The 26,247-nt window shown below is 38.4% G+C and overlaps 1 protein-coding gene across 7 annotated transcripts in view; it reads left to right on the plus strand.

The window, feature by feature from the left end:
• Window positions 1-26,247, plus strand: part of CNOT1 (CCR4-NOT transcription complex subunit 1) — a 98,939-nt gene that overhangs the window by 30,008 nt on the left and 42,684 nt on the right. For all 7 annotated transcript variants that reach the window (XM_029237333.1, XM_029237283.1, XM_029237297.1 and 4 more), the window contains 12 exons: window positions 11,529-11,636; window positions 12,210-12,308; window positions 12,661-12,729; window positions 12,818-12,872; window positions 13,373-13,576; window positions 14,502-14,670; window positions 15,692-15,818; window positions 15,967-16,077; window positions 19,897-20,067; window positions 20,498-20,625; window positions 22,470-22,710; window positions 25,580-25,699. In XM_029237333.1, the coding sequence (XP_029093166.1) occupies window positions 11,529-11,636; window positions 12,210-12,308; window positions 12,661-12,729; window positions 12,818-12,872; window positions 13,373-13,576; window positions 14,502-14,670; window positions 15,692-15,818; window positions 15,967-16,077; window positions 19,897-20,067; window positions 20,498-20,625; window positions 22,470-22,710; window positions 25,580-25,699 (1,602 nt within the window). The remainder of the gene's footprint in view (window positions 1-11,528; window positions 11,637-12,209; window positions 12,309-12,660; window positions 12,730-12,817; window positions 12,873-13,372; window positions 13,577-14,501; window positions 14,671-15,691; window positions 15,819-15,966; window positions 16,078-19,896; window positions 20,068-20,497; window positions 20,626-22,469; window positions 22,711-25,579; window positions 25,700-26,247) is intronic.

Raw genomic sequence — 26,247 nt, forward strand, 5'->3', positions numbered from 1 at the left:
TGTCAGTTCTCACATTGTTGTCGCAGTCATGCAGGATGGGTAGTGGGTAGTATTGTTCCATTTTACACTAAGGTTCAAAGACATTAAATATTTTTGCCCACTGGTACTCTGCCTGAAAGTGGCAGATGTGAGATTGGAACCCACAACATTCCTATGTTGAATCTCTTTGTAATTGTTCACAGAAGACAAAGAAGTAGAAGGAAATTAGAGACTCTGGATTGGAAGGTCATCTAGTCCCAAGTTTGATGCCCTGACAGCCCCTACTCTAAAACGTCTTCCACTTTTTGTCAGAGTGGCCTTTCTAAAATGTATATCTAATAGTCTCTTTGCCACTTTAAAATCTTTTGTGTGTCTCTGTCCCACTCAATTTAAAGCTCATACTCCTAAGCTGGGCCTCTATTGCTGTTCTTTTGGAAGCAGATATGAAACATTTTGGAATGCAGATTATTTATAAGGTTTCAACACCTGTAGGAGAAGGAGGACTGGTTGGAAACAGAATTGGACAGGAGGAGAACTATAGTGGAAATCTTCATCAACTCCATGGAGAATTCTGGGATGGGTATCAGAGTTGTCCCATAGGGGACCCAAATGGCTAGGCCTTCATATCCCTGTTATTGTGTGAGGGCTCCCTCGGGAGGGCTTGTTCCCTTGGGTAGTATGATTGCAGCTTAGACAGACACTGAAGGAGCTGATTGCTGGGGCACCTGCAACTTTAACTTGAAGTGGGAAATGTGGTGGCACTGTCTGAATTTACCCCAGCAAGGCTCTGTGTGATCTGGTCAATTTAATACTATATTTTAATTGGTTTGATCATCTTCCCTACTCCCAAGACCTCATGGTGTGGAACTATCCTTTAGTTTATGTCTCTTAAACCTAACATTTAGTAAGTGTTCAAATGCAATTGGAATGAAAGAAGGAATAAATGAATAAGTAATTAATTTTGAAGGTAAATGTTAGAATGCTTGGTTTCAGCCTATGGCTGAGGTTTTCAGTGTTACAGATATTCTTTAGACAAGTGTGTCCTCAGTGCTACCCTTGCAGATAGTCCCCTCTCTTTTACTTTTAGAATGATTAGGAATTTAGAACTGGGATGGGAGCAGGGTTCTAGTTCTTGACTCTGTCTTGATTTCCTTTGGTGATATGTAAAGGCTTATTGCACTTCTTAGATGCCTAATATATTTTAGTGCCATACTTTTTGGGGCTTAGACTAATAGGTTGGCTAGGATTATGTTCCCTTTGTTATTTCTCCTAGTGACTAGTAGGAAGAAGGAATGTTTATTGTATTTATTAGATGTATGAGTTCACTAAACATGAACAACGAGCTAGTTAGTATTACCATTTTATAGATGAAAAAACAAGTTTAAAATTTAATTTGCCCCCTCAGTCAGGATTTTATGATGTTCTTTAGAGCAGCGTCCCCAACCTTTTTAGCACCAGTGATCGGTTTCCTGGAAAAAATGGGCGGGGATGCGGGAGGGAGATGGTGATGGTTCAGGCTTGTAATGCGAGCGATGGGGAGTGCAGATGAAGCTTTGCTCCTTGCCCACTGCTCACCACCGCTCACCTCCCGCTGTGCGGCTGCTTGTTTGAGGCCCAGGGCTTGGGGACCCCTGCTTTAGAGAGTAACTCCTATAGTTGTTCTTTTCTTTAAAAATATTTGTTGTCATTATTACAGAAATTATGTAAGTAAAATATAGAAAAAATAAAATCAACTCTGGCTTTTCTACTCAGCTTTTTAACACTTCTGAGTATTTTTTGTCTTTGCATTTTAAAAAGTAGCTTATAAAAATATTTTATACTGTTCTTTAAATGATAGTCTCTAAATATAATATTAAAACATTTTATTAAAATTTCAGATTTATTTCATTTATAAAAATATAAAAGTTAAAAATTAAAATTTATTAAATAAGTAAAATTTATATTAAAATTAAGTAAGTAAAATTTATTTATGCTACTCACACACACGAGTAGTATAACATAGCCCCCATGAATCTATCATCTACCTTCATTTGAAGTCATGACCAATCTTGTTTCATCTAACCCATTGTCCTCAGTTGTTTTAAAGCAGATCCCAGTTATAATTTCATCTATTTATATAAACCTAACCTCAATACTGTTATCACATCTTTTTTTTTTTAATTTATTTATTTACTTTGGGCTGTGTTGGGTCTTCATTTCTGTGCGAGGGCTTTCCCTAGTTGCAGCAAGCGGGGGGCCACTCTTCATCGCGGTGCGCGGGCCTCTCACTATCGCGGCCTCTCCTGCTGCGGAGCACAGGCTCCAGACGCGCAGGCTCAGCAGTCGTGGCTCACAGGCCCAGCCGCTCCGCGGCATGTGGGATCCTCCCAGACCAGGGCTTGAACCCGTGTCCCCTGCATTAGCAGGCAGACTCTCAACCACTGCGCCACCAGGGAAGCCCTATCACATCTTTTTTTAAAAAAAGCACAGTAATTCTTTAAAAAAGAATTGTATTGAAGTATATTTGATTTACAATGTGTTTCTGGTGTACAGCAGAGTGATTCAGTTATACATATGTATATTTTTCATATTCTTTTCCATTATGGTTTATTACAGGACACTGAATATAGTTTCCTGTACTATATAGGAGGATGTTGCTGTTTATCCATTCTGTATAATAGTTTGCACCTGCTAATCCCAAATTCCCAATCCTCCCCCACACCCCATCCCCCAGCAAAATAATTCTTAAACATCAAATATCTAGTTAACATTCACATTTCCTCAGTTTGCTTCATAAAAAAAATTTTAAAGTTAACTTGAGTTACAACCACCCCCCACCCCTCTCCCCAGTCTGTTTGTTGCATTGGCCCTTATTAAATCTCTTTTAAAATCTGGGTTTTCTCTCCCTCTATTTTTCTTGCAGTTATTTTGTTAAAGAAATCAGGTTGTCCTGTAGTTACCCACAGTCTGAATATTGCTGATTACATTCCCAGCATGGTATTTTACATGTTCTTCTGACTGTTGTATTTCCTGTAAATTGGTAATTAAATTTGGGAGCTTAATCAGATTACGGCTCCCTTAGGACAGTTTTACAGGTGGTGGTGTATACTTTTATTAGGAGGTTCATAATGTCTAGTCATCTCTATTTTTGTTATTTTTAGCAGGCTTTGTTCATTGCCTGGATTCATTGATTTGTTAGGGATTGCAAAGTGGTGACATTCTAGTTGTTAGACGTTTTTTATTAGTTGAAATAGTTCTGTAAAGGGAAACTTGCCCTTACCAACTGTAACTATCTGGTTGCCCGAAGTACAGTTTATATAGAAAGGGCTTGATTCTCTCTCTCTATTTGCCGGTTTTCAAAATGACTTGTTTCCTAGCATCCTCCAAATATCACCAATAAATGAGTTTTGTAATATTAGGAACTCATGTATTTTTAACATATTTGATGTGTTTGAATTCATTGAAAGTATTATTGATATTCATCCATTATCCTCTTTGGCCAGTGTAAACTTATTCATGTTGGCTTCTGAGTCCTTTTGACCGTATTCTTATTCGTTGTCTTTGTTGTGATTCCAGAAACTTGGAAACTGAAATATTCCAGACTCGTATGTTTCTTGCTTCAGACCTGGAAAATTAGCAATTTCTCTAAGAGGTCTTGGTTTTATTTTACTGGGAAATGGTATTTAGAGATTACCGTCTCTTGTGTAAATAAATGATTAAGACCATTTATGTGATACAAACAAACTTTATTTAACATTTCATGAAATGGACAGTCTTACTTCAGAGAACTGCAAAATGGGCAGAAGACAAGAACCTTTTATTGGGTAAAGAATAAAGAACAGAGACTTTGCTGGTGGTCCAGTAGTTAAAACTCCATGCTCCCAACGCAAGGGGCACGGGTTCGAGCCCTGGTCAAGAAACTAAGATTCCACATGCTGCCTGGCACGGCCAAAAAAAAAAGAATAAAGAAAAAACAAATAGAAAATATATGATTGGCTGGGACCACATGGTCAACCTTGTTAGGGGTTAGATAGCGGTTAGAACACCCAGAATCGGCTTGGTGTTTGGGAATTGGCTGACTGAATATACTGTGTTTCTGGTCAAGCGAAACATTTACGGGGGCTCCAGAGTTACCTAAGTTTTGGTTTGCTGATGTTACACCGAGGGCAGGAACACTCCATTTTGGGCCTAGAAAGTTATTTCAACACTTGTATTGTTTACTGATACTCAGTTGGCCATTATTAGTCCTTTCAGTGGACAAAGCTAAGGAGAAAATACACCATGATTTCATACTAATACTTCCAGTTTAATTTCAGGACCAAGGGATTTTTATTTCAATTCATTACCTAAAATCTGTCTCTCCTTACTTCCAGTGCAGAAAATTCCCGTTTTCAGTAATGAAAAGTCATTTGTTTTATTCCACACTCCACAGTCAAGAGTGTCAGATTATCTGTGACTCTACTTAACAGCACTGTGATTATGGAAAATAGTTTACCATTTTTTGGTGGGGTTGGTGGGGGAGCTTTTAAGGTATATCTCACTAGAGATGTAGAATCAAGTTACTGTTTTAAAGTCATTTAAAATGGTTCTTCTTGGAATAGTTATGCCACACCACCAACTGGAGTTTGGGTTCATTGTTTTCATATTATTTTCAATATTTACAAAGTACTTTTAATAGTAATCTAATTTTGCTTGATACCATGTAAAACGTTTATTTCCCAAGTCAAATCTATAAAATGACTTTTATTAAAAGAGTAGTTTATGCAATGAGGTATCACCTCACACCAGTCAGAATGTCCATTATTAAAAATAAGTCTACAAATACTAAATGCTGGAGAGGGTGTGGAGAAAAAGGAACCTTCCTACACTGCTGGTGGGAATGTAAATTGGTGCAGCCACTATGGAGAACACTATGGAGGTTACTTAAAAAGCTAAAAATAAAGTTACCATATGATCCTGCAATCCCACTCCAGGGCATATATTGGCAGAAAACTCTTAATTAGAAAAGATACATGCACGCCCAGTGTTCATAGCAGCACTATTACAATACCCAAGACATGGAAGCAACCTAAATGTCCATTGAGAGATGAATGGATAAAGAAGATGTGTGTGTGTGTGTGTGTGTACACACACATACAGTGGAATATTAGCCATAAAAAAGAATGAAAGAATGAAAAAATGATATTTGCAGGAACATGGATGGACTTAGAGATATATTAAGTAAGAGAAAGACAAATATATGAAATCACTTATTTGTGGAATCTACAAAAATGATACAAATGAACTAATTTACGAAACAGAAAGAGACTCACAGACATCGAAAACAAACTCACGGTTACCAAAGGGGATAGTGGAGGGAAGGGGGAGATAAATTAGGAGTTCGGGATTAATAAATACACCCTACTATTATATAAAATAGGTAAATAACAAGGACCTGTATAGCACAGGGAACTATACTCAATATCTTATAATAACCTATAATAGAAAAGCATCTGAAAAAGATAAATATATGTAACTGAATCACTTTGCTGTACACTTGAAACTAACACAACATTGTAAATTAACTATACTTCAGTTTAAAAAAATTTTTTAAAGAGTTGCTTAGTCTTATTAAAAATGTATTATATATTGAAATGGATTGAGTACTTGCAGCCTGTTCTTTTACTGCAGTTTTTATATTCCTGAAAATATCTTTTATTTTTTTGACCATAGATCATTGTCAGAAGATTTGTTTCATTTGGAACTAAGGTGCCGTTACCTGAGTTCTTTCATGCTTGAGAATATCTTTCTTGTTTTCATTGGAAGTCCAGTTATCACTAGATATATATATTCCCCCTAGTTTTGCAAATATTGTTCCCCATTATTCTTTCAACAGCGTCAGTTGCCAAAAGCTGCCTATCTTCCTTTGTCTCTCTCCTCCCTCATGCATTTTAGGTGACTAACTTTTCCTGCCAGCATCTATTCCTAACCTCAATATCCCTATGAATTTCCTTTTTTAAAAAAAAAATTAATTTATTTATTTGGCTGTGTTGGGTCTTTGTTGCTGCGCACGGGCTTTCTCTAGTTGTGGCGAGCGGGGGCTACTCTTCATTGCGGTGCACAGGCTTTTCATTGCGGTGGCTTCTCTTGTTGTGGAGCACGGGCTCTAGGCGCGCGAGCTTCAGTAGTTGTGGCGCATGGGTTTAGTTGCTCCGTGGCATGTGCGATCTTCCTGGACCAGGGCTCGAACCTGTGTCCCCTGCATTGGCAGGCGGATTCTTAACCACTGCGCCACCAGGGAAGTCCCTGAATTTCCTTTTCATTAGAGTTTATTAACTTCGAGTGTATGCTGTAGTATTGATTATTCTGCATCAGCCTTTCTTGTGCTATGGTATACCTTTCATTCTTCCAACTCAAATGTTTATTTCAGGGATATTTTTGTTGTTTTCTTTGAATGTTTTTCTTTTCATTTCTTGTGGATTGAGGTATTATATATTGATTATTAAGTTATCTTTTCTGTAAGAGTTTTGCTTTGTTTCTTAAGTGCTAAAAATTTGCTTTCATTTCCTTCTGTTATGTTGTACTCGAACCTAGTGTTTTGTTTTACCTTTTTGAGGACTTTCCTCTTAAAAAACAAAAACAGCTCCTATAATCTCTTCAAGGATATGGAATACTATTTGTCTGAACTCTTCTGTTTGTTTGTGTAAGTCTTTTGTTTCCTTTAAAAAAAAATTTTTTTTTTCTGGGTGGGGGGTAAGTCTTTTGAAAGTATGTTCTTCACCTGTCTTGTTTGTTTCTTTGATCTGTTTTACAGTTTCTTCAAAGAGGTTCCAGGCTGAGTCTTTGAATTTTTGCTTGTCTTTGAATCAACACATTATTTACTCACATATAAACCATCTTGGGGATGCTTGAGGGTGGGGAAGTGTGTTGGGGTAGTCTGCCATGTTCTGTATCCAGGTTTGGTAATGGTTACCTCTTCTTTGTTATTCTGCTTCTCCAGGATTCTCCTTTAACTCAATGGTTTGCTTACAGACATTAAAAGTAGCATCTTGAGCTTGGTTCCCTCAGCTCTGTCTCCTTTGCCATTTTCTAATTTCCATATATAGATCTGGGTCTCTAAATGGACAGTCTTCTTTCATGGCTCATCTGTGCTCCAGATTCATCACTTGAACAAAGGATAACTGTGTGTGTTTTGGGACATTCATCAGTCCTAAACATTTTTATTTCTGGATTTATCAGTCCCAAATAGAAACCTGCATTTAGCCTGTCATTTGAGGTACTGAGAATAAGCTATCTGACATATCTCTCTGGACCACTTATGTGAATGTTTTGTTGAAAATGGATTTTTTTTTTCATATGAGGGGCTAGAAGAAAAATAATATATGAGAGGCTAGAATAGGAAAAAAGGGCTCTTAGTTCTACCATCTTTTACTTAGGAGTTTTACAGTTCTGTACCTTTTCTGTTAAAAGTAACCCTTTATGTTTACTGCAAAAATTTTTCATGGTCTTTTCAGTATGTTAAACTGTTTTGAATAGGTACACTATTTTTTATAACGTAACCCAAAGCATTCATACAGATAATACAGTAAAAACCTGGAATGCCTTTTTTTTTTTTTTTTTTGCTGTATGTGGGCCTCTCACTGTTGTGGCCTCTCCCGTTGCGGAGCTCCGGACGCACAGGCTCAGCAGCCATGGCTCATGGGCCCAGCCGCTCCGCGGCATGTGGGATCTTCCCAGACCAGGGCACGAACCTGTGTCCCCTGCATTGGCAGGCGGCCTCTCAACCACTGCGCCAACAGGGAAGCCCTGGAATGACTATTTTTAATGGTTAGAATATGTATAAGAAGTTTAAGAAATATGAAGATCCTACATTATTTGTGTGGTGCAGTATATGTATGTTTACGTACAATCCAATTATTCCAATTACTATAATCATTGTAATGTAGTGAGTTACTGTCTTCAATTTAAATTTTAAAAATCTGGTACTTTGTAATTATATAGAATCTTGGGTCTCTGAGGTCATCTGTTAGGTTAGATTTAGTAGTTTTCTTTATATAAATCTAGTTTTTATGTGAAAATCTCTATAGATGTGGTTTGTTTTCTTCTGTTTATTCGGGGTTTTTTTGGCTGCACCAGGATCTTAGTTCCCCAACCAGGGATTGAACCCATGCCGCCTGAACTGGAAGCTGAGTCTTAACTACTGCACCACCAGGGAAGTCCCAATGTGGGTTTTTTTCTAAGCTGTTTTTAGGAGCTGGGGTTGATACTACAATTCCTCAGATAATTGCTGCTTTATCAGTATTCTACCCAAAGAATGACTTTTAAAGTATTAATAGAGGTAGGGATTTTTGATGTTTCTTACTGTGGAAGTTAGTTGACTACTTCATTTACTTATTACCATTTGTGGACAACCTTATTAGGAGTATCTTTATAACAGGCTAAAATAAACTGTTTGGGACTCTTTTTGTGAGGATTTAATATTCAAGTACCCTTCACATAATTAAGTCTTTATTCTTCCCTTATGTGTGCTCTCTAGGCCAAATAGTGCCCCATTTCCCCAACCATTCTGCATCATTTTCTGAATCTCTACCATCCATCGTGGATGCACTATTTTTTAGTGTTCCTCTTAATATGTGACTCTTAGATGAGAATATGTTACTCTAGCCACAAATCAGATTATTACAAAAGTATTGTAGAATGAATGCCTTTGATAAAATTACTTTATTTTTAATAGCCAAAGATTTTGCTATCAAATTGTAAGGTGTAGTTAACTTCACTAAAAGGTTGTTGATTTTGCTAGTCTCCCCTGCCCAGTGGGTGTAGTGGTTTGAACCTAAGGGAAAATGTATAAGGCTTAATCTTATGGGATCAATGAAATCTTATTTCAGCATCTTTGCAACCCAAGATCATGTTTTTAAAATACCACTTTAGTTTTAAAAGAAAACAGTTGCTCCTAGAGAAGGGTAGCATGGTATCACAGGAGGAATATTTCATTCACTTAGCAGCCATAAAACACACTTTCTGATTCTACTACTTATCCAGCAAATTATATGACATTTGTCTTTAGTCTTTGCAATCTTGATTAAAAAAAGAAAACAAAACAAACCTTGTCTGTAATAACATGGTGTATTATATGTATATACTTCTTAGGGTTGTTGTGAAGATTGAGTTGTTGTAAAAGCAATTTTAAAATTATAAAATGTTACAGAAATTAAGGATAAGGGATATTCATTAAATTCGGTGATCCTAATTAAAACAAAAATTTCTGGGGTTTCAGTGGCCATTGACAGTCTCTTGGAATGTCTTTTTTTTTTTTTTTTTTTTTTTTGCGGTACACGGGCCTCTCACTGCTGTGGCCTCTCCCGTTGTGGAGCGCAGTCTCAGGGGCCCAGCCGCTCTGCGGCATGTGGGATCTTCCTGGACCGGGGCACAGACCCGTGTCCCCTGTATCGGCAGGCAGACTCTCAAACACTGCGCCACCAGGGAAGCCCTGTCTTTCCATCTTTTAGGTTGGTGTAAGAGTACCAGTTAAGGGCTTCCCTGGTGGCGCAGTGGTTGAGAATCTGCCTGCTAATGCAGGGGACACAGGTTCGAGCCCTGGTCTGGGAGGATCCCACATGCTGCGGAGCAACTAGGCCCGTGAGCCACAACTACTGAGCCTGCGCGTCTGGAGCCTGTGCTCCGCAAAAAGAGAGGCTGCGATAGTGAGAGGCCCGCGCGCCGTGATGAAGAGTGGCCCCCGCTTGCCACAACTAGAGAAAGCCCTCGCACAGAAACGAAGACCCCACACAGCAAAAATAAGTTAATTAATTAATAAACTCCTACCCCCAACATCTTCTTTAAAAAAAAAAAAAAGTGCCAGTTAAGTCAGTATGCTGATTAACCATGATCTGGTTCCCTGACTCCTGCTGGCCTTTTTTCTGTTACTAAAATCCTTTATGTATTGTTTACCTTCTGTCTCAAATGCTCTTCCTTCATTGTATCTTTGGTTGTCACCTAAATATTTTAAGTCTCAGTTTACATGTTACATCTTTAGGGATGGCCTCTCTGAGGTATACCCCCCCCCGCCGTCCTGTCAATATCATATAACCCTGTTTTCTTCATGAGTTAATATTATCAGAAATTGTTTGCCTGTACTTTTCTTCTTCCGTGAAAATGTATTTCATGAGAGCTGTGGAACACATTGGTCTCCTCTGCTGTTATATTTGCTATACCTTGAATGGTATCTAGCATGTACTCAACAAATGTTTGTTAAGCCAGTTATTCTTGTTCTTTCAAGGGAGAGGTCTGGTTGGTTGGAGCATAGGTAATTCTTCTTAATTAATTTGAATTGGCTCTTTAAGATAATGTCTTCAGTGTTCCAGGGGATAGGAAAAAATAATCTATGATTATATAGATGTTAACTTTAAGATGTCTGAGGCAGTGTAAAGCTTGGTCTTACTTAACTCTCACATGTTCTGGATGGGGAAAACAAACTGAAATAAGTTAACTTAGCTGGCTGTGACATAATTATGATACAATAGAAAGAGTATAGACTTTGGAGTTGGACTATGAATACCAGACTCCTAACTCATAGACTATTGGATTTTAGGCTCATGGAGTCTGTTTGAAGTGTCCACTTTCTCATCTATAAAATGGGAGTAATTTTTGGCAGAGTTGTTAAAGATTAAACCAAGGAAGCCCAGTCACATTTTTAGGCCAAAGTAGGTAGTTAAATATTTACTATTATAAAATTTTAATGTGGCATTTAATAAGCAAATGATTACTCTGCACATACATTGTGCTAAATAAGCTCTTTTCCTGACCTAAATGTGAAGTGAACACAACTACGTAAATTCCCTTTTCTCGTGCAACTTACAGTCGAGTGAGACATAGACAATAAACAGAAATTATCGGGTGGTGGTAAGTACTGTGGAGAAAAGTAAAGCAGGATGAGCGGTGATGGTGGGGCAGTTCGTGTTGCTATTTTAGGGATGGTAGTTAGGAATCCTCTGACTGATGAGGTGGCTTTAGAGCAGAAACCTAAAGGAAGTGAGAGAACAAACCGCATGTAGATATCTAGAGTTTTCTAGTTAGAGGGAATAGCAAGTACAAACATTGGTAAATTTGAGGAACAGCAAGAAGCTCAGGGCCAGTACTGATATCAGACCAGTTCCTTTAGGGCCTTGCCCTATAGGCTATTACAAAGAGTTACAGTTATGTTAGATTTCAGGTTATACTTTTTAGGGGTTAAAAACAACAATGGATAGAAAAAGTGATGCTCTCATGAGTCCAGTTATAAAATTGTCGCCTTACAACTTAAACATGTCATTTGTGCTGTTGTTTGGTGTTTTTGGTGTAGAGGTTGGTCAGAGCACACTGTTACATGGGGCTAATTACTGGTAGTTTTTCTTCTCTCTTTCCTGCTAGTGCCTGTAGGAAACACTTAAAAAATATTTAATTATAAAATGTTGGCACCTCCATCTCAATAATTCCTAGAACTCTTGTTCCAAAATGAACAATTAATGTAATTTGGGATGTTGTCCTAGAGATGAATTTTTTTAAAAAAAGAAAAGTCACTCTTAGCAAACTCATATTTTTGGTCTTTTTAGATTGTGAATCGGCACGGTCCTGAGGCAGACAGGCATTTATTACGCTGCCTATTTTCGCATGTGGATTTCAGTGGCGATGGTAAAAGCAGTGGCAAAGATTTTCATCAGGTATTTGGGGCTTACATAGTATATATATTCACTTAGATCTAATTGTTCCATGAATTGCATTTTGGGCATAGCTGTGTAGCAAACACATAAAGGATCCAAAAATAATCTTAGCTGAATGGCTAAAAGGCAGTGGGACTTTTCCTTTTCTTGTCCTTCTCTTCTCCTGCCTGACTGCAGGCCATTACAGCTACTTAGTTCAGGTTTAGAGAGCTGGGAATCAGACCTGCCTGAAGGAAGCAGGACTGTGGGGAAGTCCAGCTTGACAAGTAAGTAAGGCAGAGAGAGGATCTCTTCACCTAGTTTGAGTTTCTATGGTTTGATTCTCAATCTGGGAACAGTTTGTCATGATATTACTCCTTATAGTTATCTTGTCAGTGGACTTTCTTCTGTAGAGGTTTTGGTTTAACACCTGTTGCTAATAGACTTTGGTAGTTTCAATAGGATTTTTAAAGAGCTGATGTAGAAACAGTGTACAGTATCAGATTACCCTTTAATGTTCTGAGCAGTGCTGCTTCTATTTGTGCAAGAAGATGACTGTTAGTGCTAATGAAAATTCATTTGTTATTTTTAAAGACTCAGTTTCTGATTCAGGAGTGTGCGTCACTGATTACGAAGCCAAATTTTATCTCCACGCTGTCCTATGCCATTGATAATCCATTGCACTATCAGAAGGTTGGTATTCCTTTTATCTTTAGTGGTCCTAAGAATGTGATCTTTTATTAGGTTTTCTAAAAAGGCCTTAATCCTTGGCCTCATAATATCATATTGTAAATAAAAATTTCAGATACTTTCTTTGGAGTTTTTGTAGCTTTCTAACAAAGTCAAGGTGGTTTGATAATAATTAGAATCTTAATAAAACCAGATCATGTGAAGGCCTAAGCTTGTCAGAACACAGTTCCACAGCTGTTGGTAGCAGCACTACAGAATTGTCACTCCTTTGTAGCACCATAATTGGGTAAACGGATGCTTTTATAAACTTTTTGAAAATTGTACTTATTTTAAAATAAAGTTTGGTTTGTTTCAGAGTTTAAAGCCTGCACCCCACTTATTTGCCCAGCTGAGTAAAGTTCTCAAGTTAAGCAAAGTACAAGAGGTAAGTGATTTAAGAAAAGAGATGTAGGCAAAATTAGAAATAAAACAACTATTTGACTCTTTGGTCAATCTAACCCTTCTTGTTTCAGGTAATTTTTGGCCTTGCCCTCTTGAATTCTTCCAGCTCAGATCTCAGAGGTTTTGGTAAGTTGCCCTTTCCCTAAAGATCCTATAGTGAAGTTAGAGTCTTTAAAACCCGTGGGCTTCTGAGTCTTGAGCCTCTATAGTTAGAGAGTAAGATTATTTTCTTTTGGTCTCTTTTATGTATGTATGTATATGTACGTATGGTAAAAACATAAAATTTACCTTCGTAACCATTTTTAAGTGTATAATTCAGTAGTGTTAACTATATTCACATTGTTGTATAATGGATGTCTGGAACTTCTTTGTCTTGCAAAACTGAAACTGTACCCATCCAAAAATTCTCCATTCCCTCTCCTCCTCCTGCCCCTGCCCCACACCGCCAAGCCCCTGGTAATTGGTCTTTTATTTTTATGCCTACCAGCTAGAGCTGTAAAAACATTAGAGGGTGAAGGGTGAGTTGGTGAATGAGAATGATGATCATCTGTATTTTGATGATATGTGACTTCTTACCCATTGTGGTGCAAAAATAACTTGTGGTTTTTTATTTATCTCATTTCTAGCTGCCCAGTTTATCAAACAGAAGCTTCCAGATCTTCTGCGTTCTTACATTGACGCAGACGTCAGTGGAAATCAAGAAGGTGGCTTCCAGGATATAGCAATAGAAGTCCTACACCTCCTCCTCTCCCATCTCCTCTTTGGGCAGAAGGGAGCCTTTGGAGTTGGACAGGAACAGATAGACGCTTTTCTCAAGACGCTGCGCAGAGGTAAAAAGGAGTGTCTGTAGCCTACAAAAGATGATTTCTTTGGATGAACACACATTACAAAAGGATTGTAGAATACAAATGAAGGCAGTGATTTACTTTTCTGTTAACTTCGTAATCTTTCAAGGAAGAGAGTATTTTATAATTTAAAATATGAAAATGATAAAAGCCTCATAGACAAGGTATAAAATGAAGAGCACGTACCAGCAATATTGTTATCTAAGTACAATCTCATTTCAGACTTGGTATATTTCCACGTGGTCAGATTTTTCCCTTTTAGGGAGACAGAGACTACAGTATTTGTGACATGCTCTCTTTAGTTTAAAATGTCGATCACTATCATATATCCACTTCACCTCTTGGCTGTTGGCATTGTTATGCTGAGATAACTCCTGGTTCTGTTGTTGCCATCCTCCTTCCTCTGATCCTTTTTTTAGAGATAGTGTTTAAAACAAATCTTTTATAGTGGACTAACTACTATCCAGTTTCACTCTTATTATTGTTTACTTCTTAACATTGATATAGTTTAATTTAAACTTCATTAACTTTCTCAGTAATAGGACGTTTTCCACTTGTCAGTGAAATAGAGACTGATGTACCAATTATTTCTGATGTCTTCCTTGCATGGGAATTGATAGCCCTTTTGTGAAATTTTAAAGTAATATTTAGGGTGCAATAGATAATGGGATCCTAATAAAAAAATTAAAAATATACTTACGACCATTTTTTGTGACATAAGAACATTCAAATTTTAGAATTGGGGTTGAAGTCATAACTTGGGCTAGGCTAGCTGGATTGGAAAAACTGAATAACTTTGGTTTGAATATGGACTTGTGAAAACTCAGGTTTGAGGGGCTTTTAAAGAGTAAAAGAGGATAGTTTGTTATTAATCAATATAGCCGTTATAATTATCTTTTTCCTTCTTCAGATTTTCCCCAGGAACGCTGTCCCGTGGTGCTTGCACCACTTTTATACCCTGAAAAACGGGACATTCTAATGGACAGAATCCTGCCTGATTCTGGAGGGGTAGCTAAAACCATGATGGAGAGCTCTTTGGCTGACTTCATGCAAGAAGTGGGCTATGGCTTTTGTGCAAGGTTGGTAGTCAGACATTTTAAACTTCTGATTACTCTTGTGAAAAGCACAATGTAATTCTTTAAAGCAAGTTCCTAAAGATTCCTTAATGTATTGTCTTTGCCTCTCAAGAATTTTGCTTCTAAATTTAATCTTCCACATATTAGTTTTGGTGGCAGCTATAAATGTTCTCATGGCTAAATTTCCATCTCTCCATCCCCCCTAGTTTCTCAAATTTAAGGATCAGAGGTTCCTAGCCTAGTCGCCATGGTAGGCAGTTTTAGCTTTTGAGAGGGAGGGCATTGAGGCAAGTGTTCATGGAACTTGCATCATTTTGCATCCATCATGTCTGATATGCTCTTCCCTGCCCCCACCCTCAATTTCCTTGCTGTACCTTGATTTCTACAGTCTTCCTTTTCTGCCCTTTTCTGCCTCTCACTTATTTTCCTCACCTGCCAGGGGCATAAAAGGAAATTGTTTCACCCTAATGGTAGCACATAGGACTGTGATATAGTGGATTGTTAATATTTTTCTGAGAATATGTTATTAAGGGCATTAATGTGCTTTGCTTTGACTTTAAGTGTAACATTTAATGTTTTTAAAACTCATACAAACCACATTTCCACTTATGTTTGAAAGTGTATTTCTTGTGTGTGTATAAATGTGCCTGGCATAAAACTTTTGTTGATGCAAAGTGAAAAAGTTAAAATACATTTTCAGGGCTTTGTACATATCAGAATAACCCTTGAGTTATCAGTATTTTAAAGAATAACTTGATTTATACCGAAGATTGACATAATTTTATGTCTCTTTGTAGATACTACTGTTAACTCATATTTCCTTCTTCCATCGGTATTTTAAACGTTTTCTATTTCCTTAAGTAGGTGGATTTTACACTCCTAGCTATGTGAAAGTAACAAGAAATGAAGCTTATTACTCTCTATGTTAGTAAAACTCTAGCGACTTCACTCGTGCATTTTATATGAGTGTTTCTTAACCTTGGTATCGAGGGTACCATTTTTTGAAGTTAAATTTCTGTTTCAGTATTGAAGAATGTCGCAATATAATCATGCAGTTTGGTGTTCGGGAGGTCACAGCTGCCCAGGTTGCAAGGGTTTTGGGAATGATGGCTCGAACTCATTCAGGATTAACAGACGGAATTCCATTACAGGTAGGTGTGGAAATAAACTATTTTACAAAGTGAATTAATGTCCTGCCCTCTTTATTTTATTTATTAAATTACAGTATGATTGTTCTACCAACCAGAGCTGAACACATTGAGTAGTTGGCTTTGTTTAATTCAGATTTTAATTCTACAGAGTATCTCTGCTCCTGGCAGTGGGATCTGGAGTGATGGAAAAGATAAAAGTGATGGAGCACAGGCACACACATGGAATGTAGAAGTCTTGATTGATGTTCTCAAAGAACTGGTGAGTACACATGTAATGTTATATATTTATGATGTTAGTATGATATAGCCCAAAGAAAGAAAATTTTAATGAATAAAGTGCCTAGATGAATGAGAACTGCAGTGTTTTATAATTTCTGACTTCAAAAGTAATGAAGCGGGCTTCCCTGGTGGCGCAGTGGTTGAGAGTCCGCCTGCCGATGCAGGGGACACGGGTTCGTGCCCCGGTCCGGGAAGATCCCACATGCCGCGGAGCGGCTGGGCCCGTGAGCCATGGCCACTGAGCCTGCGCATCCGGAGCCTGTGCTCCGCAGCGGGAGAGGCTGCAACAGTGACAGGCCTGCGTACCGCAAAAAAAAAAAAAAAAAAAAAAAAAAAAAGTAATGAAGGGTCCGAGATAATTATGTACTGGAAATAGTATGCAGTCAAACTGTAGCTTTGTTCATAATGAATTGTTGCTATGCAATTCTGAGTAGCACTGCTGAGGTGGTTTGGTAGGTTGTTAGTGTGTGGTTTTTTGGGGAGGATGAATTTGTTACAAAGTAATGATTGTATGAGGAATTACTGAGGAGAAAGAAAGTCCTCTGACATTTTTCTGGAAAGTGCAACAAAAACCCTGCCAACCTTGTTTATGGGATATTATTATAGGGATAAAAAAAGCCATACTTATCTTACTACTTCCACTTCTGAAATATCCACAAACTAAATAATTGGTCCCCAAATAAACAACGTACCTCTCCTAAAATATTGAACTGTTAAAATAAAATATAAAAAAGTGAAACTTCTAGTTATTAAAAGGGAGTGGTGAAATTTAGTCAGTGAGAGAACAGTGGAGTCAAGATCAAGATGTAATGTTTTCAGTCTTGTTCATAAAATGTCAAGGAACAAAATGTAACACTAAAGACTACAAATAAATACTTCCATAACATTCTTGATAAGGTGTCAGGTCATTTGTCTATCCTATTTCTCATTTTTAGTTTCCTGCATTTGTAACTTATAAGTAAAATTGAGTAACAGGGAATCATACTGTTCTCTGTGTGACATTATTACTAACAGCATCAGTGGGTTTTCTTTTTATTTTTCTTAATAGTAGATGGGTTTATGGTGTTCAGACGTACTCTTTAGTAATAGAGGAGGGGAAAAATAACACGTGATTATGGCAGAAAACTTAGTGAAAAGGAAGAAAAGCAAAATAAAACCACAGTTTTAGCACTTAAGGATAACCAGTTACTAATGGGTTTGGGTTTTTTCTTTTTTAATTTTTAAAAAAGTAATTTATTTTTGTCTTCGTTGCTTCGCACGGGCTTTCTCTAGTTGCGGCAAGCAGGGGCTACTCTTCGTTGCGGTGCACAGGCTTCTTGCTGCTGTGGCTTCTCTTGTTGTGGAGCACGAACTCTAGGCGTGTGGGCTTCAGTAGTTGTGGCGCACGGGCTTAGTTGCTCTGTGGCATGTGGGATCTTCCTGGACCAGGGCTCAAACCTGTGTACCCTGCATTGGCAGGCGGACTCTTTTTTTTTTTTTTTTTTGCGGTACGTGGGCCTCTCACTGTTGTGGCCTCTCCCGTTGCGGAACACAGGCTCCGGACGCGCAGGCTCAGTGGCCATGGCTCACGGGCCCAGCCACTCCGCGGCATGTGGGATCTTCCCGGACCGGGGCACGAACCCGTGTCCCCTGCATCGGCAGGTGGACTCTCAACCACTGCGCCACCAGGGAAGCCCTACTGATTTGTTTTTAACCTGTGGTTGTCTTGCAACTATGAAAACATGCTTTTCCCTCAGTTTCATCTTTGTACTTTATTGCACTATTGAAAAACTCTTTTTTAAAAAAATTGCAGACAAGGACAGTTTTCCATGTTATCTGAACCTATGTTTTGATTTCAGAGAGTGCAAAGGCTATAAATTGAACGCCTTCACTGTGGATTTGAATAGTTGAATTAGTAATCTCTTTTCTTCTTCCTTTTTCTCGTATATTTGAGTTTCTGTACAATTTTTTGTAGAAAGGGAACAGAGGACAATTTCAGATACACATTGGGTTAATAATTTTTCTGATTTACTTCCAAGGATGGGAGGAGGAAACCATAGGGGCACGCCTGTGGATTTACCAAACTTAACTCTCTCTAGGATAATGCTGTTTAATAGTGTATTTATGGTTTTATTCTGTCACAGCCAGTCCTTGAAACAAATTTTAGAAAGAAAAAAATTTTACCTCTGAATGCCATTGTTGTCTTAGAGTGAATACCCCAACTGACGTTTATTCTTTGTACCATACAAAGCAAGCATTAAAGTCTTTATGGATTGAAAGGCGTCACCTTAGAGCAAAACTAAACTGGACATAATGCTTTGGTTGGAGATTTAATTATGAAGTGTGCACAGCCTTTTCTTCTTTCAAGCACAAAATATTCTTCTGTTTTTTCTTTCCCCCTTTTCTTTTTGGCCACGCTGTGCAGCATGCGGGGTTTTAGTTCCCCGACCAGGGATCGAACTTGTGCCCCCGGCATCGGGAGCACAGGGTCTTAACCACTGGACCGCCCGGGAAGTCCCAAGCACAAAATATTCTTATTGCTTGGTGCAGAGTGTTTGGTAAATTATCTTCTCTAAATGTGTTTCCTTTGCTTTGTGTTTCTTTAAGGAATCTCATACTGCTTTTATGAATACCTTTTCATAAAACATTTTTGAATGGAATTTTTAGTCATTTTGACATAAAGAATCTAGACCACTTTTCCTGATGCATACATTGGGATGCTTTTAGGGGAGATCTTTAGTTAATTAAGATTTTTTTAAAAAAATAAATTTATTTATTTATTTTTGGCTGCATTGAGTCTTCATTGCTGCGCACGGGCTTTCTCTAGTTGCGGCAAGCAGGGGCTACTCTTCGTTGCGGTGCACGGGCTTCTCATTGCGGTGTCTTCTCTTGTGGAGCACAGGCTCTAGGCGCGGGCTTCAGTAGTTGTGGCACGTGGGCTCAGTAGTTGTGGCTCGTGGGCTCTAGAGCACAGGCTCAGTAGTTGTGGCGCATGGGCTTAGTTGCTCCGCGGCATGTGGGATCCCCAGACCAGGGATCAAACCCCCATGTCCCCTGCATTGGCCGGAGGATTCTTAACCACTGCACCACCTGGGAAGTCCTTGTTAATTAAGATTGATATTTAGGATAATTGATTTATCTTTGCAGCTTTGTTCCAAGGTAGTGGAATCTTACTATAAAGACGAGGCACTAAGTGAAGTGTTATCTGTTTGCCATATTGGGATGGGAGTGTTCGTTGGACTAAAGTAGGGGAAGAGATTTCCCCTTTATGTACTCACGTATTCACAAGTATGTTGTGAACTGAAAGGTAACTTGTAGCTTGCTGGTAGAGCCAGTTTATTTTGAATATTAAGAATTTACCTTTCCAAGTCTCTTTGAAATGCCAGAAAGATTTAGATGATTTTGAGTCTATAATTAGACCATCTTGATTGAACTTCAGATTTAATATGGCTCTTTGGATAAAGCAATCAAACACTTTTGTTCATTAAACTTTTTTTTGGCTGCGTTGGTTCTTCGTTGCTGTACGTGGGCTTTCTCTAGTTTCAGAGAGTGGGGGCTACTCTTTGTTGCGGTGCGCGGGCTTCTCGTTCGCGGTGGCTTCTCTTGTTGCGGAGCACAGGCTCTAGCCGCGCAGGCTTCAGTAGTTGCTGCACGTGGGCTCAGTAATTGTGGTGTATGTGCTTAGTTGCTCCACAGCATGTGGGATCTTCCTGGACCAGAGATCGAACCTGTGTCACCTGCATTGGCAGGCGGGTTCTTAACCACTGCATCACCAGGGAAGTCCCTTTCCATTAAACTTTGAAATGCTTTTCTTTTTTAGAACCCAAGTTTGAATTTCAAGGAAGTAACTTACGAACTGGACCATCCTGGATTTCAAATTCGTGACAGTAAAGGACTTCATAATGTAGTGTATGGCATTCAGAGGGGTCTGGGTATGGAAGTGTTCCCTGTAGACCTCATATACAGACCTTGGAAACATGCAGAAGGCCAGGTAAGTGAATGATGTTTAGCTATAGAAGAGGCAAAGAATCATGGCTTAGATAGTGCCGTCTATCCATTGATTAAAATATTCTTTTAATGTAGAATTTGTTTGGCATTGCTCAGAAAAGCAGAGACTGATAAATTTTGAAGGAACATTATTATAGTTTAGTACCAGTCAGACTCAGCTGAAGTGTAGCAATCAAACTGTTTTCCCAATAGTTTAATGAGGTTTGTCTCCAGGGTCACCTCACCATTCACCTTTCATTTGTCTGACTTGTCTGTGGTTTTGAAAGATCGCATAATTAAGATTCTAAAGGGAAATTTCATTCTGATGAATGAGAATTAAGATTAAGATTGAGATTAGCCTAGTGAAAATGTTGCACATTTTTATAACATTCACAGTCATTTATGGTAGTAAGGACTTTTTTCTCTTGTTCCAGCTCTCCTTCATTCAGCATTCCCTTATAAATCCAGAGATCTTCTGTTTTGCCGACTACCCATGTCATACTGTTGCCACTGATATTCTGAAAGCACCACCAGAGGATGACAATCGAGAAATTGCCACATGGTAAACACTCTTCATCTAGCTTTTCTTGAAAGGGTCACTTATACTTTTTTGAATTACAAGATTAATAGTGAGCCAACTACGTAGTTAAAAGGTTTAAACGAAACAGTATTTTTAGTAAGCCTACTTACCCTAAATTTTTATATAGTAGGGTGTTGGTGGATGAAAATCTATATTTAGTCTCCTTATCACTAGATACATCTTTCCTCTTGTAATGCCTGCCATTGTATATTTTCTGTAACAATCAAATATTAGAAGGAGGTTTTTACTTCTCCCTTAATGTTAAATCCCTTTCTTCTCTCTGTAGATTTGCTTGCTTGCTTTCTTTTGTAAGTGGCTCAAAATGACCAGTGGATGAAATCTAAAACTTTAAGCTGAATTATCTATTTCTCTGAGTTTCAATTCAAAATTTCTGCTGGAGAATCTGACTGGCTCAGTTGGTTTCTTCTGGAACTAACCCCTCTCTGGGGATGTGAGATAAGGATGGTAAAAGTACTTCCATCACTGTTATAATACACCCACAGCTGTGCAGAGTGGGCATGGACTGGATTGGCCCCCAAAGACATCTACTTTATAATGTTTCTTCCATTTTTTCCAACCATACTCCCCTGGGACACATCTTATAAACAAAGGATGGTAAACTTCGTGTAAAGGGCTTTACAGGCCAGATGGTCTCTGTAGAAACTACTTAACTCTTTAATTGTAGCACAATGTAAATATGGGTGTGGCTCTGTTCCAACAAAACAGTATTTACAGAAATAGGCAGTGGGTGAGATTTGGCTTGTGGATGTAGTTTGCTGATCCCTGTTCTGAAAGATGGACCGAAGCAGTGGTTTTTTCTGAAGTGTGTCCTTTCCCCAGGTGCTAGCCAACATTGGATGTACAGGATAGTTTTTTTTTCTCCTGTTAAGTCTAATGTGTACGGCAGTATGTCTTCATTTTAACAGATAAAGGCCTCTTTCCATTTTATGAAATTTGAAATGTCATATACATTTAATAATTCCTTAATGTAGCTATATATTCAGGTTTCCCTAATTGTCTCAAGAGTGCTTTTTAACAGTTTGTATGATTGAGAGTCCAAACAAGGTCCACATAGTTTCTTTTATGCTGTAAGTCTTTCTTCTCCCTGTTTTTTTTTTTTTTCTTAAATATAATTCTTGGCCATCGATTTAATGGAGAAGTAGGATCAGTTATCCTATAGTCTACCCTGTGGTATGGGGTATCTGTTTCCTCATGGTGTTTAATTTGATCCCTATCCCCATAGTTTTCATGGACTAAGGGTAGCAAAGCCTTGAGGCTTGATTGAAGTCAACCACATTTAGCTTCTTGGGGCAAGAATAATTCATAGGGGGCATTGTGCACCTAAGTAAAAACTTGGTGTTACTGAAGTAAGTGTTTGGGCTTTTTTTTTTTTTAATGAAAGTATAGTTGATTTACAGTGTTGTGTCAGGCTGCATTTTTATGTAGAATTTTTCTTGTGTATAATTATATCTATATTTGTGTTGGATTTTTGACTGTTTCTAAGCTACTGTTTGTTTTTATTTTGCACTCTAATCACAAAAGTTTTTGATGGTAACTCTTTGGTAAGGCGGTCCATGGTTGTGCACATGGTCAGTCGTGTCTGCTGTCCTTCATCATGTATTCTCTAATTTGGACTGCATTTGAAATTAGTTTGAAAGCATACGAGCATTATATATTTGAGATGAACAGCACCAATTTAAATATTTTTCAAATATTAAAAGATGACAACTTGGTTTTGTCTTGATAGCTGGTATCACTTATTTGGAAAATGAATTTTGTGTACTTAGATTTTCATTGATAGACTATCTTACTTCCATTCTTGTTAGGAAGAGCTTGGATTTGATTGAATCTCTGCTGAGGCTCGCAGAGGTAGGGCAATATGAGCAAGTCAAACAACTCTTCAGCTTCCCTATCAAACACTGTCCAGACATGCTGGTATTGGCCTTACTACAAATCAACACCTCCTGGCACACCTTGCGCCATGAACTCATCTCCACTCTGATGCCAATTTTCCTTGGAAACCACCCTAACTCAGCTATAATTTTGCACTATGCATGGCATGGGCAGGTAAGATATGACCATTTCTTTGTCTTAATAAACTGACATTCTTTTTTTTTTTAATTTTTATTGGGATATAGTTGATTTACAGTGTTGTGTTAGTTTCAGGTGTGTAGCAAAGTGAATCTGTTATTACATATACATGTATCCACTCTTTTTCAGATTAATTTTCCATATAGGCCATTACAGAGTATTGAGTAGAGTTTCCTGTGCTATACATTAGGTCCTTATTAGTTATCTGTTTTATATATAGTAGTGTGTATATGTGAATCCCAATCTTCCAGTTTATCTCCCCCCACCCCATAATGGACATTCTTTCTTTTTTTTAATTTGGCTGTGCCAGGTTTAAGTTGCGGCACGTGGGATCTTTAGTTGTGACATGCAGGGTCTTGGTTGTGGCATTGGGGGGTCTAGTTCCCTGACCAGGGATCAAACCCAGGCCCCCTACATTGGGAGCATGGAGTCCTAACCACTGGACCACCAGGGAAGTCCTGACATTTCTTTTTTTTATTAATTTTTATTGGAGTATAGCTGCTTTACAATGTTGTGTTAGTTTCTGTTGTGCAGCAGAGTCAATCAGTTATATGTATACATATATCCACTTCTTAATTTTTTTTAATTTATTTTAATTTTTGGCTGCATTGGGTCTTCGTTGCTGCGCGTGGGCTTTCTCTAGTTGTGGTGAGAGGCGGCTACTCTTCGTTGCGGTGCGTTGGCTTCTCATTGCTGTGGCTTCTCTTCCTGCGGAGCAGGGGCTCGAGTGTGCGGGCTCCATTAGTTGCAGCACGCGGGCTCAGTAGTTGTGGCTCACGGGCTCCAGAGCACAGGCTCAGTAGTTGTGGCACACAGGCTTAGTTGCTCCGTGGCATGTGGGATCTTCCTGGACCAAGGCTCGAACCCATGTCCCCTGCATTGGCAGGCGGATTCTCAACCACTGCGCCACAAGGGAAGCCCTATCCACTCTTTTTTAGATTTCCTTCCCATTTAGGTCACCACAGAGCATTGAGTAGAGTTTTTGTACAGTAGGTTCTCATTAGTTAATCTGTTTTATACTAGTAGTGTGTATATATGAATCCCAATCTCCCAGTTCATCCCAGTGCACCCTCCCCTTACCCCCTTGGTAACTGCAAGTTTGTTTTCTACATCTGTGATTCTATTTCTGCATAATTGACATTCTTTTGATGATGTTCACCTAGAGAAATTGTTAATCATGGAATTTTGACACTGAAAAAGTCACACTTCTATAAAACTTATTTTATCTTTTAGCATCATGTGGGCATTAAAGTATAAAACTTGAAAGAGCAAGGAGGCAAGACAATTAAAAAAAATCAGTATTATGAAAGGTCTGTATTGCTAGTGTACCAGTATCCTTTCGATAGCAGTAAAGAGCTTAATCATTTATCATAGAACCAGAAGGTTCTCATTTCACTTTTTAACAGTAAATGGAAGAAGATCATAAAACAGTTTTAATTGAGGGCTTCCCTGGTGGCTCAGTGGTTGAGAGTCCGCCTGCCGATGCAGGGGACACGGGTTCGTGACCCGGTCCGGGAAGATCCCACATGCTGCGGAGTGGCTGGGCCCGTGAGCCATGGCCTCTGAGCCTGCGCGTCCGGAGCCTGTGCTCCGCAGCGGGAGAGGCCGCAGCGGTGAGAGGCCCGCGTACCGCAAAAAACAAAAACAAAAATGGTTTAATTGACATAATTTTGTTTTATCCAGATCCAGCATTTAAATTTTATTTTGGTTCCTGCTGAGATTTCAAGCCCTTGTGCTCCTGCACCCCCCACCCCTTGCCAATTCTGTAGAATATATTTGACAAATACTCTCTTGTCCATTGATTCCTCCCCCCCATAGCCTACATTTTAAATAAAGATATATGTAGAAGCTTTAAGAAAAAGCAGTCATCTTCCCCTTTATATCAATGTGCCCTTCCCTTTTTAAGATATTCTTGCTGTAGTTTGTTATAAACAAGTGCTTTTAAAAATTCAGATAAGACTTTATAAATGAAAAACATTAGCCTTGGTTGCATGCCTTTCAGTCAGACCAACTCCATTTCTAGAGACTCAAATCACATGACAGACAGTAATGTTTATCAGACATTTAACCAAAAGTTTGTAGCCCAGACATTCTTAGGCTTTTCTCACCACATCTGTGAGGTGGAAAGGGCAGAGTGGAAGGACTTGTATCTCCACTCCTGGTTAGATACTTGTTTTGCTAGGACTTTCTGTCAGTCTAAGACAGTTACTGGAAAGTGATTTAGACAGTGATAGTAATTGCCTTGCTGTTGCTTCTGTGAGGAACATTTTCTAAATTACCATTCAACTGCACACCTTTAGATCAGTCTTCAAAGACAGGCTGTTTTCCGCTAAAAAAAGAAATTGAATAATTACAAAAAATGAGCATGATCATTTGTGAAAATAGCTAGATTTAGAAGTACAAACTCTAGTTCCAGAAATACTGATAAAACACTACCCTGTGCAGCATGAGAGATGATTACCGTAAACTGTTTTGTTTTTATAGGCCAGTGATTTGTGATTTAATTTAAGGGATCATATAAACTTGATGCATCCTCATATTCTCATCATACTTCGGCTTTGAAAATGTATAGGCAGACTTTTATAGTACAAATAAATTTGTTGTATGTGACTACATGACCCCAGGGTTTTGGGGTAGGCCTCATTTGGGAAATATGGACAAAACTGCTTTCCCACAAAATAAACGTCACTGTAATCAATGCTTAAGGCTTGAGCTTTGTTGTCTGCACTGATACACCTCATTTTTACATAAATACAAGTAAAATCAGCATTTGCAATAGCATTTGCAACAGCCTATCAAAATGGTCAGTAGTATTGCTATTTAACCCTCCTTTTTCTTTTCTTAGGGACAGTCTCCCTCAATCCGCCAACTTATCATGCATGCGATGGCAGAATGGTACATGCGAGGGGAACAGTATGACCAGGCCAAATTGTCTCGAATACTTGATGTGGCCCAGGACTTGAAGGTGAGCTTGGAGGGACAGATTAACGTTTTTTATTTATTAATGGTAAAAAATAACATTTTTATGTAACATAGGTGCTTTAGGAATAATTCACATGTAACTAGCTCTTAGCTAGAATGGTTGAGATTTAGAATTTTTCCTTGTATTGTAGAAAGAGATTGGAAGAAGAGTGGTTTTAGAAATGTAAAAATGTTTTCATTTACATTTCACTGAATTTTGTTTGGTCTTCTGTGATATTTGTAAGGCTGTTTTAAAGCAAGTGATAATTGACCTCAGATGTAATCTGTGAGATAGAATTTTTGGAGAAACTCGTTGGCTTTCAACCCTTTTGCAGATTTCATTAGCATTAACAGGGTCTTTTGATAAATAGTGTGATTCTTGATGTCTTTGATCACTGGTAATGGTGTTGTAGTTGTACTTAGGTTAGAGTAAGCCTGAGTTTAGATTTTTAAAAATGGGTAAGAATAATTTTTCACGCTTTTGTGTTTTGCTTTGCTTTAGGTTAAATTATTTGAAAAAACACAGGGTAAAGTTTATTTTGAAGGTAAAGT

The sequence above is a fragment of the Monodon monoceros genome, unplaced genomic scaffold, assembly GCF_005190385.1.
Source record: "Monodon monoceros isolate NGI ecotype Baffin Bay Population unplaced genomic scaffold, NGI_Narwhal_1 Super_Scaffold_10, whole genome shotgun sequence".
NCBI classification, from domain to species: Eukaryota; Metazoa; Chordata; class Mammalia; order Artiodactyla; family Monodontidae; genus Monodon; species Monodon monoceros.